We start from the raw sequence: 14,694 nt of genomic DNA on the forward strand, positions 1-14,694 counted from the left end.
ATAAGCAAGCATTCATGAAGATTTGTAAGCCAGTCCTTCATGCCTATCTTCCTTCATACCCCCTGATTAAAACAACCAGTTTCAACTGCTTATTCTATCAAAGTTCAAACCCTCTATCAATGTTTTACTGAGGACGGAATCTTGGCTATATTTATTTATTCATTCATTCATTCATTCATTCATTCTTTGGTAAGTCAGCTCTATGCTCAATGTAGGGCTTGAACTCACAACCCCAAGATCAAGGGCAGCATGCTCTACTGACTGAGCCAGCCGGCACCCCTCTCTTTGCGTATTTCAGACATTATGGGCTGTATTTTTCTTGGTCTGAAAAAATACGATTCAGTGGTCCAACTTTGGTGTAATATCCTCTGTTCAGATTCTCTTAAGGTACTCTGATATATTTGCTTCGAACACTGGATAAGCAAAGTCTAGCCCCAATACAGTGTCCATTCCTATCAAGACCTATTTGTAGCCCTCTGGGGCTACTGGCATGTCTCACTTGCCTGCCATGTTCAAGGCCTTCCCACTGGGAGTCTGACACATAGCTCTCTGCAGTCTCTGACTCTTGGTTGGCAAACAGACAGTTCTTATTGCTACTTCATACCTCAGAGGGTGCACAGGAATATATAGGTCTACATTCAGCTCATCTCGGCATTGCTGTAGTCCTCTCAACATCCACTCATTTAATCCACCCAGGAGGCCACCATAAGCAAGCACACTGAAGAATCCACTTGTCAATTTCAATCACTTTCAGAACTTGGAACCCCCTGGCTTCAATAAGTTCCTGGTTTTGCCCTCCCCTAGCGTGCACTGCTTTCTTGGGAACCAGAGGTTTTATTTTATTTTATTATTTTTATTTTTTGACCAGAGGTTTTAGAAGTAATTTCTGTTGTCCCAGAATAATTACTCACGTTGGGGGTGGCTTTCAGACTATGGATTAAGCTGGGACTAACCAATATTTGAGCTTGGTCCAGTATCAAGTTCCACTCCAGTACTCTTTTATTTTCATTTCAGCTGTTACAACTGACAACAACCAAGGTATTGTATATTTCACATTTTTCTTATTAGTCTGCATATCCTTATGCATCAAGTGAACCAACTCCCTGGGAATTGAGTACATCTCTAAATTGCACTGTTACCTTTTAGTTTACCAGGACAGATGCTGTTCCGTACTATAGGTGACCATGTGGTCAGTCAGGAATCAAAGACTGCTCATCACTACCTTTTTATGCGTTCTCTTCCCAAACTATAGGTTTACCTAAGCAAAGGAAGTTCTAGTGAATCTCACCTTTTTAAACACCAAATGTATATTTTTAAAACAATAACCAATTCTCTGACACCAACTAGGTTCAATTGAATTGGACAATTCAATTCTGACACCACCCAGAGTTAGTACAGATCCTATAACACTGCCCCCATTTCGGAGGCCAGCTTCAAATGGGGTGGGCAGGCCACCAAACTTCTACCCACCCAACTACCAATTTGGGGGTTCCCATTACCTCCTCAGGTTTGCAAATTCACTAGAACTTACAGATCTCAGTAAAGAACTTTATACATATTTACCAGTTTATTTTAAAGGACACAACCAAATGGAAGACATGTCTAAGAAAAGGTATGGGGACTGGGGATGGCATAGAGTGTCCAGGCCCTCTCTTGATGATGATCTTCCCATCATCTGGCATACATATAAATAACTCATTTTTCTTCATTCCATTTCTCTTGCCTATTATGAAGACAGTCAAATTCAGTGGAAGGATACTCAAAGCTTTCTCAATTTCTTGGTTCAAGTTTGTTTTGTTTTTCCCACTCAATATTCAGCAACGTTCTCCTCTGAGAAGGTAGAGAGGGGAACTTAAAAGTTCAAACCCTCCTATCTTGTTTGGTCTTTCTGGTGACCAGCTTCCACCTTGTAGTTATCTAGGGACCTCACCCTTCTCTGGAGAGAGGTATAGGTTTATGTTGCTTCCTACATATTAGTTGCTGGAATTCAAAGGAAAATTTGAGGTTTTGCTTAATTTTTTAAAAACCTATATTTGGTGGGGGTAGAGCTAGTAAAAATATTTTGAACTAAGAAATTTTATGTCTAATAATAATTTGTAACAATAACCATATTCTGGGAAGCCTGAGTGGTTCAGGTTGAGTGTCTGCCCTAGGCTCAGGGTGTGATCCCTGGAGTCCCACATTAGGCTCCTCCTTGCATGGAGCCTGCTTCTCCTCCCTCTGCCTATGTCACTGCTTCTCTCTCTCTGCCCCTCGTGTGTCTCTCATGAAATTAAAAAAATAAAAATAAAATAACCATATTCCTTTTTGTCGGAAATAAAAGCCAACTGTACCAGAATGCATGAATTATGCTGGCTTATTGGTTAGCTATAAAAGTTGTTTCTTTTTTCATATTATGGAATAAAAGCAACACATACCACAGTATCATTTTCTTTTTTTAAAAATAGTTTTTCTGAAGATATTATTAATTTATTTGAGAGAGATAGGATAAGCAGGGTGAGAGCTAGGAGATGGAGAGGGAGAAGCAGACTCCCCACTGAGCTGGGAGCCTGACTTGGGGCATGATCCCAGGACCTGGAGATGATGACCTGAGCAGATGGCAGACACTTAACCATCTGAGCCACCCAGGATCCCCCACACTGTTCTTTTCTTATATTAATTGCTTCTGTATTAGTTTGCTAGGGCTTCCATAATAAATACTACAGACTGAGTGGTTTAAATACAGTAATTTATTTTTTCATAGTTCTTATGTCTATGGGTTCAAGATAATAGCATAGTTTTGGCAGGTTTGGTTTCTTCCATGGCCTCTCCATGACCTGCAGGTGGCTGCCTTCACACCCTGTCCTCACATTATCTTTCTGCCTGCAAATGTCTGGGTCTTTAATCTCATCTTCATATAGGACTACCAGTTATGCTGGATTAAAGCCTACCCAAATGATCTCATTTTACCTTAATTACTTCATTAAATGCCCAACTCTAAAATACAGCCACATTCTGATCTCCTAGGTGTTTGACTTCAACATACAAATTTTAAGAGGACACAATTCAGCTATTAACACCTTCTTTGCATCCTTGTATGTTTTTTTTTTTTCTTTTCAATGTTCAGTTTCCTTTAATGACCCCCATCTCCCTGAAGGGCAGGTACAGGCAGCTAGGCGATGATGACAAGAGATGTTTACTTGAAGATCTTGCCCTGATTGAAGGTTTTGCCCACATGCTGGAAGGCCCCCTCCCAGGAAAAGTACTCTCGAACCAGCGTCTGGGTCTCCTCGCTGCCAGGATCCAGTTTCCGCCACGTATAGGACTCGTAGTCCACCTGCCAATCTGGACTCAGCGGAAAGGCAAGCTCCTGGCCTCGGAAGACCCAGACTCTAGAAATGGAGCTGCTGTTGTTGGTTCCAAAGAGGATGACACTGGCAAAGGCATTCTTCCTCAGCTTGTCCAACCTTTGGAACATTCCAGTGATGAGGTTACAACTCATAAAGGTCTGAGTGAGCTCCTCAGGGAAGTGGTACTCAGCGTACCACAGGGACCAGCCATCCTTATCGAAGTGCTCCCAGAAATACGGCAGTGCCACAGTGAGAGTGTCCTCATTGGAGTACTTGCGCTTAAATTCGTCCAACACAAAGGTACTCTTGGGCAGGTGAGCAAAGGGGTCTTTGGCCTTTGGCTCAGCAGCCAGTGCCTGCTCACATTCATCCATTTCCTCCTCGGGAGCAGGGGCAGCAGCCTTCTTCTCCTCTTTCTGCTCAACCTGGGGCTTCTGCTTCTCTTCCCGAGAACCCTTCTCTTTCCGTGGGGTGTCTTTTTTAGGTTGGCTCTCTGCAAACCTTTTAGCATCAAACTGGGCCATCTTCTCACAGAGTTTCACCTCCCCCAAGACAGCCCGGAACTGGGGCTGGTTAATGCAGGTAAGGAACCAGCGGTTGGTATTGGGGAAGGCCTGGCGGAAAGAAGGCTCCAGGACCTGTTTATAGAGCCACAACAGGATGCAGACAACTGTGATGTCAGTCACACGTTCGCCCACCAGAAAAGTCCTCGTCTTCAAATGAGTATCCAGGAGCCCCAGAATTCGCCTCACTTCCTCCTTTGCATTCTCTGTGGCCTGCTTGTTGTGGTGCATGATGCCCAAGGTAGGAAACACCCAGGTACTAGCTGGGGGCACTATGTCGCTATCAGCAAAGCTCACCCACTGCACCACCTGGGCTGCTGCCTCTGGAGTACTTCCCTGCAGCTCCTCATTGCTCACATAGTAGGCAATGGCATTGCTCTCAAACACACAGAATCCATCGTCACCCTCAAATGCTGGAACCTTGCCAGCAGGAAATTTACGGAGAAATTCAGGGGTGCGGTTGGTTTGGCCAAAGTGGAAGTGGGGGGGTGCGGAGAGCACGCGGACCTGAGCCCTGCTGTACTGAGCAGCAATGAGAGCCTTGAAGGCCCTCCAGTTTTCAGGATATGTGTACAGGGTCTCGGCCACCATGGTGATTCTGCAGAGAAAGGGGGTAGCTCCTTGTATGTTTTTAAGTAATCTTTAATATATGTTAGTTTTGTATCATCGTTATTTAAATTTTGCAGTTGCTTTTAATAATTTATGGGCATATGCTTTTTTTTTTTTTTCTTTTCCCAAATGCTCAAGGTAGTTAGGTTGAATCCAGAGGGCTCTTTGGCTACTAATAAAGCAAACTGATAACAACTCTATGGTTCAATCTATATATAAACAGTCCATTTTTCTTCAACCATTTCTCTTGCCTATTATAATGAAAATATGAAATCAGAATCTAGAGGAAAACTGAAAAGAGAAAATTATATAGGAAAGAAGAAGAGTAAAAGAGATTAAACTGCACTGAACACCTAATACATTATTTCAAACGGTAATCTGGACCCTGAGGTTCCACCAACAGAAGGTAAAAAGACCTTCTATTCAGAGGGTATACTTTGGGGTTTTTCAAACCCCATACCCTGCCCCCAGACCTAATGATTGTTAAATATTGTGGTTCCCCAACTATTTGGCAACATAAAGTAGTTATACCTCAAAAATACTGCCAGAGAACAATTTCAAACCTACAACAGCTCCATCTGATTGGCTGGGTTGGAAACACATTGTCAAGATCACATATTGTCTATCCATACATGTCTAATAGAGTTTCTTAACTGCTGTGCCACTTGTGGAGTTTAATAGTGTGCTGGAGATTGCTTTACCTAAAGGATGTGAACAAAAATCATCCCTTGTACATATCCTAACAACAACAAAAGTCTTCCGTTGAGAAATAAATGTGTGATAGATACAATGGAAATCGAGATTTAGGAGTGAGCAATATGTTAGTTGTATTTGAAGCCCTGAGGATGGTTGAAAATACAGCAAGAGAAAGTGGAATCAAAGAGAATAAACCTAAGGACCATAACAGGGAGAATATGAACATTAAAGAGAAAATTTTGAAAGAGAAGCCAGTAAAAGATTTTGAGGAGGGTAAACAGAAACAAACAACCCCAAACAAACAAGAAGAAAGGCAGGCAGACAGGATGTAGAACCAGTTGGGCTAGTACCTGGGAAGCAAGGTTTAGTGACATAAAGACTGAAGTTTAAATGCCTTTTGGCAGCAAGTGGTTCATTAGCGTCCTCATCCTCCTCCGTACTCGGTAAAGGTGAATACATGGGCACAATGGTAATAAAATCTAGATTTGTAGTGAGCGAAGAAGTGGGAGGTGGGGAAGACAGAGTGTTTATGACCATTTCTGAAGAAACTTAGCTGTGAAGGGAAGAAGGGATGATAATGACTTGGCTCTGTATAAGTAAAGGGAAGTAGGAAAATACTGCTTCTTTCATTAACCAAAGCAATATAACAGTTATTTGCCCAATTAACACCGATTCTCTCCTCTTTCTTCGTCACAGTATCCCATCATATTCCAAGTAACATACCCCATTAAAAGACAAGAGCTCCCAAACATCCTTTCAGCTGTAGGTAACCATGAAATAATAATCTGATATTGCGTGTATTTTCTAGTATAACTTCTTAAGAACAAGACTGATCACAGAGCAGAAGCTGCTGTGGGCGCTTCTGCTTTTTTTTTTTTTTTTTTTTAATCCTTTTGCGGTCCCTCCCCTTGCTTTGTACTTGGAACAGGCATCTTGGATCATGAGGAAGGAAGAAGGAAGAAGAAGGAAGCCAGTGCTAAGGATTTTGGAGTAAAAAGAGAAGAGACTGGGGGTACTCTGTGATGCCAGATGTCACCAAACCAGCACTCAGGCAGTCCACCTCCAGAGTTTTTTATGTGAAAGAAAATCTTTATTCTCTTTCACCCGGGGCAAATTCTGTCAAACATAATTTCTACCAAATAATGCAGACACCCATTTCAAATTTCCAACGCTCCCTGCAGTCTTATTCCTACCCTCCATTGAAAAAAAATCAAGGTCATCAGATGCTAAGGCACTAAAATCCCTGCCTTCAGGACTTCATGTCCCTCCTATGTGAGTAACTTTCTTCTGTCCAAGGCAAAGCATTGCAACCAGGCTTAGCTAACCTCACACTGCTTCCTCAGAACACCCTCCTAACTAACATCCCTTCTCTCTCCTCTGTAGGTAACATCTACCCATCTCTCCATCCTGGCCATAAAGATACTGAAATCTCTATCTTTAAAAAGCCAAAAGAAAATTTAAAAACTCACAAGCCTCCTTCCAACCCCACGATTCCCGTTAACCACTCTCCTTTCTCCCACGTGCAAAGAACAGAGTCGGGCAGCCCAGGTGCCCAGCGGTTTAGTGCTGCCTGCAGCCGGAGGCGTGATCCTGGAGACCCTGGATCGAGTCCCACGTCGGGCTCCCTGCATGGAGCCTGCTTCTCCCTCTGCCTGTGTTTTTGCCTCTCTCTCTCTCTCTGAATGAATAAGAAAACAACAACAACAAAACCCCAGCGGAGTCAGTGTGTGCCAGCTTCCCGCTCAAACTGCCCACCTACCGGCCCACGGGCGGCCTCCCAGGCCCTCCGTCCCTCTCTCCCGACCGAGAGCGCCCTACCCGCCAGGGCCTCTGCACCCCCGCTTTTCCTGTCCGCAGCGGGAAGCAGGCTGGAACACCCCCCGTGTGCATCGCCTTCCCTCAGGCCTGCGCCGTCCAGGCCGCCTTCTCCCTCTCCTCCTAGGTCCGCTCCTCTCCCTAAGGGTCAGGGCTTAGGCCCAAGGAGGGAAGGACGGCAGGAGCTCCGAGGAGGGGACAGCAGCTATCCTAACGCACACCCTCGAATGGAAGGGCCGGCCTGGGAGAGAGGGGTCCTCTGGAAGCACCAGCACCTGCGCGTCCCCGCGCTGCAGCCAGCCCCGGGCAGAAGAGGGCCCTGAGCCGCCTCAGGTGCCCACGGGCGGGGAGGCCTGGGTGCCGGCCGGGCCCAGAGCGCATGCGCGGGCCATCGGCGGGAGGGCGGCGCCTGCGCAGTAGGCGGCACGTGCCCGCCAGACGATATAAGGGCGGGAGCCGGGCCGTGGGGCGCCAGCCTGTCCGCGTGGCGGAGCCTGCTGGGGGCAGGTGGGTGTGCGGGGACGCGCGTGTGGGGAGCGCGGAACAGACCGGCCGCGGGGCGGGAGACGCGGGGCTCGGGGCGCGGGCTCCCCGGCCTGGGAGGGCGCGGGGTAGGCACCGGGCGAGGCCGGGCAGGACACGCCCTGGAGAGGAGCTCCCGGGTCTGCCCAGAGCGTCGCGCTGCGGCCTGTGCGCTCCTGCCGTGGCCTCCGGGCCTCAGCCGCCCTCCTGCCGCGGCGGCGGCTGCTCAGGAGCCGAGACTTGTTCCCGCTGGAGGGGCCCCGCCCGCGGGCGGCTCGGCCCAGGGCCTGGGGCGGTGCAGCCCGTGACCCCGAGGCCAGGCGAGCGGCAGAGACGGTGGGGACCCCGCCCGCAGGCTTGGGGTTCTGAGCGGGAACCGGACGACGCCCTCCGTCGCGGCGGGACGCAGCGCTGGCCTCGCCTGAACGCCGACACCTGTTTTTCAGCCCAGAGAATGAACTCCTCTTCGGAAAACAGCGCTCATGTTGAGGGCGGCACCGCCAGGCCGTTTTTCTACGTGCACGCGGTGGGCCCTCCGCCGTACCCGAGTCCCTGGTACCAGCATCTCCCCGGTAATCCGTTCTGTGTTGCGGGGCCAGGTGAGGAATGTGAGGCGGTCGGCGGGGTGCGGGGTGCGGGGTGCTCCCCCTGAAGCAGCGCCGAGGTTTTCGGACCCCTCAGTCCATGACTTCTCTTTCCTCACCCTCCTGCGCGAGAGATGACGGCTGCATACGGGGGCAGGGTTTGAAGTTCACCTTAATAGATAAAATTTGGGGGTCCCTGAGGGGCTTAATTAAGCATCTGCCCGTGGCTCAGGTCAGGATCTCAGGATCCTGGAATTGGCCCTCATCTGCTCCTTGCTCAGCTGCGAATCTGCTGCTCCCTCTCCCTCTGAGATCTCTCTCACTCTTGCTTTGTCTCAAATAAATGAAATTAAAAAAAAAAAAAAAGTAAATTTGAATTCTAACTGTATGCCAGTTATTTTGCCAAATACTGGAAGTAGGCTCTCTCATCTGACCTCAACCTCCTGAGCTAGCTATTATTGCTGTCTGTGCTTCGCAAATGAGAGAACTGAGGTTCAGAGTCCAGGACTTGCCCAGAGTTACACAGGAGTCAAACCAAAATTTTATGTTATGAGACCACTCTGATAGAGGCACCTTAGAGCTCCTAGTCCCTATAATTTTTTCAACAAGGTCTAAAGATTCTAAAAGCTGTTACGGTGTGGTCCAAAAAAGTACTTTGGGGGAAGAATGATGAGTTAAATGTTTGGGAGGTAGACATCTAGGATTTTATGCATTATGGAGTAGGAGGGGGCTTTAGGCAGGGCAGATCCATAGGGTGAGTCTCCCCTCAACTCTGGTAAAGATTGCTAAATCTACTCTTGTTATCTTACTAACGATAAAACGTATAGGTTATGCAACTTGTTTTCCAGGTAGAAAACTAGGTGTGACAAGGACTGCCTGTTTTTATTTATTTATTTTTTTTTAAAGTTTTAAAGGTTTTATTTATTTATTTGAGAGAGAGAGAGAGCGCCCATGTGAGGAAGCAGGCAGGGGTGGGGTTGGAGGGGGCAGTGGGCAGGGAGCGGAGGGCCAGAGGTGGAGAATCTCAAATGCTGAGCTCCAGGCAGGGCTCTATTCCTCTGACCCTGAGATCCTGACCTGAGCCAAAATCAAGAGTCCAAGGCCTAACCACCTGGGCCACCCAGGAGCCCTTGATGAGGGGTGCTTTTGAGTTGGTCATTGCTCCTGGCTTTTTTGCTTTGCATACTAATGATTCCATCCTCCCTGACTCTAGGCAACTGCTAATCTTTTTATTGCCTCCATTGCTTTGCTTATTTCTGAAAGTTAGATTGGAATCATATAGCATGTACATTTTCTAGATTGGCTTCTTTCACATAATGTGCATTTAAGGCTTTTTCTTTTCATAATTTTGCAGATCATTTTTTACTGCCAAACATTTCATCATCTGGATTTATGACACTAGATATCTACTTACCTACTGAAGTATATCTTGGTCTCTTCCAGGTTTTGGCAGGGGTATGTTTGGTTTTGAAAGAAAACAGCAGACCTTCAAAGTGACGGTACCATTTTTGCATTCCCAACAGCAGTGAACCAGTTGCTGTTGATCCTCATCTTCACCAGAGTTTAGTGTTAGTGTTTAGGACTTCAGCCATTCTAATACCTATGTAGTGGTATCTCTTTTTTTTTTTTTTTTTTTTTTTTTTGTAGTGGTATCTCATTACCTTAGTTTGCATTTCCATGATGACATGTGGAGCATATTTTAATGTTTATTTGCCATCTGCATATTTTTAAGGTGTCTCTTAAGGTTTGGCCTATTAATGGGAGTTTGGGGTTTTTTGGTATTAGGTTTTTTTGGGTGTTTCAGATAACAGTTCTTTATCACATGTATTATACAAGTATATTTCTCCCAAATAAAAGTCCCATGGAGTTTTTAATCTCTTCAATTTGTGTACCTGTAAATGGTCTTTTCACTTGACAGTGTCTTTTGCAGGTTTTGATTTTAAAGAAGTCCAGCTTGGGGTGGCGGGGTGGGGGATTAAAAAAAAAAAAAAAGTCCAGCTTGTCAATTCTTACATGGGTTGTGGATTGGTATTGTAGCTAAGTCATCAGTATCCCTAAGGTCATCTAGGATACCTCTTCTCTTCTAGCTCTCCTAATTTCTGCATTTTACATTGAGATCTGTGGTCCATTTTTGAGTTAATTTTTGTGGTGGGTGTTTGTTTTAAGGTCTGTGTCTAGAATCACTTCTGGCACATGTATGTCCACTTATTCCAGGACAGTTTGTTGAAAGGACTGTCTTTGCTCCATTGTATTGTCTTTTTCCTTTGTCAAACATTGGTTGAGTATATTTATGTGGGTTTGTGTGTGAGCTTTCTGTTCTATACTATTGATCTATTTGTAATTTCTCAATGTGTTTGGTAGATTTTACCAGTGAGCCCTTATGCACCTGGTGCTTTCTGTTCTAGAAGGTAATCAGTTAATTGATTCATTTTCTTTAATACTAAAGATCTATATAGATGTCCATTTCTACTTTTATGAATCTGGTGAACTTTGCCTTTTAAGGAATTGGTCGATTTTTGTCTAGTTTATGGAATCTGGGAACAGAGTTTATTTATTTTTTTTTTAATTTTTTATTTATTTATGATAGTCACAGAGAGAGAGAGAGAGGCAGAGACACAGGCGGAGGGAGAAGCAGGCTCCATGCACCGGGAGCCCGACGTGGGATTCGATCCCGGGTCTCCAGGATCGCGCCCTGGGCCAAAGGCAGGCGCCAAACCGCTGCGCCACCCAGGGATCCCGGGAACAGAGTTTATAGTATTTCTTTTATCTTCCCCAAGTTAGAGGCTAGATAATTGATATTTAGATCTTTACAAAGCTTTAAGTTAAAAGCACTGCTTTCATGCCATCCAACAAATTTAGCTAAATTGTATTTTCACGTAGTTCCAAATATTTAGAACTTCTTAGATTTCTTTGTTGATTCAGTGTTGCTTAGTTTGTATTTAATCTCAAAGTATTTGAGATTTCATAGTGATCTTTGTTTTCTATAGTCAGCTGTAGGCTAAGCGCAGACACTCTATGATTAATATACTTTTTAATTTGTAGAAGTGGTTTTTGGTTAATCATATAGTCTGTCTTGGTGAATGTTCCATGTAGGTGTGAGAAGATAACTTGTTCTGTTGGATGAAGTAGTCTGTGTGGATGTTCGTTATTTCCGATGTGTTGAGGGTGCTGTTGTGTTCGATGGTCTTTGCTGCTTTTTTTAATCTGTTGTGTCTGTCCTGTTCTGATAGAGGAGTGTTAAAGTCTCCCAACAGTAACAGTGGGTCATTTTATTTCTCCTTGCAGTTATATCACTTTTTGCCTCACATAGTTTCAGCCTCTGATAAGGGTATACACTTTAGGGATTGTTACGTTTCAGTGAAGAGTGGGTGTTTCATGCAATGCCACTCTTTATCCCTGATCCCTTTCCTTGCTCTGAAGTCTGTTCTGTCTGAAAGAAATAAACCTGTCTACTTTCTTTTGATTAGCATTAGCATGGTACCTGTTTCTCTATGCATTTATTTCTTTATTCCTGTCTTTATATTTATTTACTTTTAAAGATTTATTTATTTTGGGGAGGGGGAGGGGCAGAGGGAAAGGGAAAGAGAGAATCTCAAGCAGACTCCACGCTGAGTTTAGAGCCCAACACATTGCTGAATTCCATGACTCTAAGACCATGACCTGAGCTGAAATCAAGAGTTGGGAGCTTAACTGACCAAGCCACCCAGGCACACATCCTCCCCCCCCCCCCCCCCCGCCCCATCTTCATATTTAAAGTGATTTTTTTTTTTGGTAAAGAACACAGGTTTTCGCTTTTGGTATATCTTATAATGTTTTCTTGATTGCTAGGCCTTCTGTACTGGATTGAGGGAAGTGTTCTAAATAGGCCTTTAGTGACATGTTACATCATGGAGGTAGGACAGGGATGATAGTCTTATGGTTATTGAAGGACTGTGATGTGAGGTCTCTGTGTTTTAGTGAGATTGTGCCTTTGGACTATGAATTATACATTCACTTCACCTTCCTCCTCCCATTGGGTAGGGAAGGGTGGTTAGGGTGGGCTTGAGATAAGTATTTGCCTACCCTGCCCCTGGTCAGTTAGGGTCTGGTTAACTACCTTGTTCTGAGGTATAGTCTTGTCAAGAGCAGAGTTTTCCTGGCATATGTGATAATGCCTCCTCTTTCTCACTCTTCCTGAGGGAAGCACAAGGTTTTTTTTTTCCCCCCTAGATTTACTGTGAGAAAGTAGTTGAGCTATAGAAGATAAAACTCAAAAAAGCAATGTGCCCTTGAGTTTTTTAAGTCTCAGATGTGTTGACCCTGAGCCTGCAGTTTGTCAATAACAGTTCAGGTTTCCTTTTTTTTTTTAATTTTTATTTATGATAGTCACAGAGAGAGAGAGAGAGGCAGAGACACGGGCAGAGGGAGAAGCAGGCTCCATGCACCAGGAGCCTGATGTGGGATTTGATCCCGGGTCTCCAGGATCGCGCCCTGGGCCAAAGGCAGGCGCCAAACCGCTGCGCCACCCAGGGATCCCCACAGTTCAGGTTTCCATACCCTATCCTGGTTCCCATGGAGTTTTTATTTCTTGGATTTGAGTGCCTATAAATTGGGCTTGTCTGGGTTCACCTACCTTTCTAACATTGGGTGTAGCACTAAGCCCTGTAACCTACTGCTGTGAAAGATGACAGGAGTTCTTTATTTTTCAGGTCAGCTTTTTATTTTGTTCAGAGTAAGTGACTTCCAAGCTTCTTAACACATCCCAAATCCGGTGTCTACCACCGTTTTTTTTTTAATATTTACTTATTTATTTATTCATGAGAGACAGAGAGAGAGAGAGAGAGAGAGAGAGAGAAGCACAGACACAGGCAGAGGGAGAAGAAGGCTCCATGCAGGGAGCCCGACATGGGACTCGATCCCTGGTCTCCAGGATCACGCCCTGGGCTGAAGGTGGCACTAAACCGCTGAGCCACCTTGGGCTGCCCGTCTGCCACCTTTTAATGTTAATTACATGTGCAGTACATACTGCTGTACAGTTGAAATAGAGGACTGAATTTATGCATTTAGAGCATATTTATGCATTTAGAGCAATTTACGCATTTAGAGTTCTCTTTCCTACGGATTTCTCATAAGAAAATGCCCTCAAGGTCCATCTGTTGTCACAAATGGTGGGATTTTTTAAATGTGTTTTTTCCTTAAGAATTTTGATGGCAGTTGGAAGAATGTATGGAAAGACAATCTCCCCCACCCCACCCCCAAAAAAGGAAAGATGATGTCCCAGAAAAGTGAAGAGCAATTGGCCTGAGGGGTAATCCACAAAAGGCTACAGCCTATAGTCTTAATGGGAGAGTGAGATGATACAGTGACAAACCAGATAATGAGGGCCTTTTGGCATCCTAAGGAATGGGATCATTGTTCCTCATTTCCTGACTGGCAGTGACAAGCCCTTCAAATCCTGTCTCTCGAGTGAGGGGTCACAATTGGGTCAAAAGGATAATTTTGGTAGGTGTGGCCACATGGCTGCATACTGGCTGAATGTTGTGACTGGCTGCAGGAGACAGAGTGGCTAACTGCTGTGTACTCCTCCTAGGTTTCAGAAACGGAAGTCTGTATTTTCCATATTCGGTGGTACTCTGTGAGTATCCTGGCTTCCTCATCCTTCAGTCCCCGTTGCCTGCTGCACTTAACCGAAGACCTCTGTTGTGTAACACAGCACAGTTCCGGCAGTGTAGTGGCTATGGACAGAAAACAAATATGAAAGAGACTCAGACTGAACCTCATCAGCCTGAAAACATGACGCAGAAACAAGACACCCACTCAGAAGGTAATAGGGTGACCAGTATCCTGACTTCTAATATTGACAGAAAAACTGGCAAAACTCCTAAAGCAACATATAGGGTTTTGTCTTCTGTTGTCCAGAAGAAGGAGCCACATCCTGAGAGCCCTTCTCATAACATTGTGTAAAGGATATCACCTCAAGAACACTATGTACCTGAGAAGGCAAAAATGAGGCCAGAACAGAGCAAAGGATGCCCTATAATACAGTTCTGGAAGATTTTGAAGGAAACTGTCCATTTGTATAATCTAACTTATGTAAGGCCTTGCCAGAGAACCTGGTGCAGCATAGTGGGATTTCACAGAGTCCTTATGAAAGTAGAAGTGAGCTCTGTAACCGTCATGAGGGTGCAGACAGCATCACATGTAAAGATGAAGAAAGCACTATCTGGTCAGAACAGTGTCATGATGTAAAACATGATGAGGTGGTAAAGTCAGGTTCCATCAGGGACATGAACTTGGGAAAAGAAAAAGGCTGTGCAGCTGTTCCCTAATTCCTGTCCTCTCCAGGTGAAGCAAAAGACAGAGATGAAATCCAGGATACACTAAACTCCAGTCTGTGCCAGTCTTCTGGAGATGGCAATCAGCTCCAGCAGGAAAGGCCGTTCTGCTCCAGCAATAAGGCCGTTGCGGACCTGAGCCTACAGTCCAGATCCCAGAGTCCCATTAGCTTTGGGGAGAGCATGCCAGACGATGGCAGTGGGCGCCATGGTTTCCCTGTGAAAGTGGATGAAGGTGAAGTGGTAGAGACGCACAGCTGCC

The 14,694-nt window shown here is 45.3% G+C and overlaps 2 protein-coding genes across 3 annotated transcripts; one reads left to right on the top strand and one right to left on the bottom strand.

Annotated features, from left to right (window-relative positions):
• Nucleotides 1–2,703: 2,703 nt before the first annotated feature.
• On the bottom strand, nucleotides 2,704–5,935 carry LOC112935422 (elongation factor 1-gamma-like). The gene has a single exon (XM_072764697.1). The coding sequence runs from the start codon at nucleotides 4,481–4,483 to the stop codon at nucleotides 3,176–3,178; it is 1,308 nt and encodes a 435-aa protein (XP_072620798.1). The 5' UTR covers nucleotides 4,484–5,935; the 3' UTR covers nucleotides 2,704–3,175.
• A 1,333-nt stretch (nucleotides 5,936–7,268) lies between these two features.
• Nucleotides 7,269–14,159, top strand: LOC112935383 (uncharacterized). 2 transcript variants are annotated; one of them, XM_026019091.2, is made up of 2 exons: nucleotides 7,269–8,133; nucleotides 13,688–14,159. In XM_026019091.2, exons 1-2 carry the CDS (start codon nucleotides 7,392–7,394, stop codon nucleotides 14,059–14,061), a joined length of 1,116 nt encoding a protein of 371 aa, XP_025874876.2. In that variant the 5' UTR covers nucleotides 7,269–7,391; the 3' UTR covers nucleotides 14,062–14,159. The 2 variants fall into 2 exon arrangements, with proteins under 2 accessions (XP_025874876.2, XP_072620799.1); XM_072764698.1 differs by lacking the exon at nucleotides 13,688–14,159 and adding an exon at nucleotides 9,562–9,737.
• The last annotated feature ends 535 nt before the right edge of the window (nucleotides 14,160–14,694 follow it).

Source organism: Vulpes vulpes, chromosome 7, assembly GCF_048418805.1.
Source record: "Vulpes vulpes isolate BD-2025 chromosome 7, VulVul3, whole genome shotgun sequence".
In the NCBI taxonomy this organism is placed as follows: domain Eukaryota; kingdom Metazoa; phylum Chordata; class Mammalia; order Carnivora; family Canidae; genus Vulpes; species Vulpes vulpes.

Coding starts and splice junctions, on each gene's coding strand:
- LOC112935383 (XM_026019091.2), top strand. CDS start 7,392: ATGCGCGGGCCATCGGCGGGAGGGCGGCGCCTGCGCAGTAGGCGGCAC. Junction 8,134..13,687: donor GTTCTGTGTTGCGGGGCCAG/GTGAGGAATGTG, acceptor TACTCCTCCTAG/GTTTCAGAAACGGAAGTCTG.
- LOC112935422 (XM_072764697.1), bottom strand. CDS start 4,483: ATGGTGGCCGAGACCCTGTACACATATCCTGAAAACTGGAGGGCCTTC.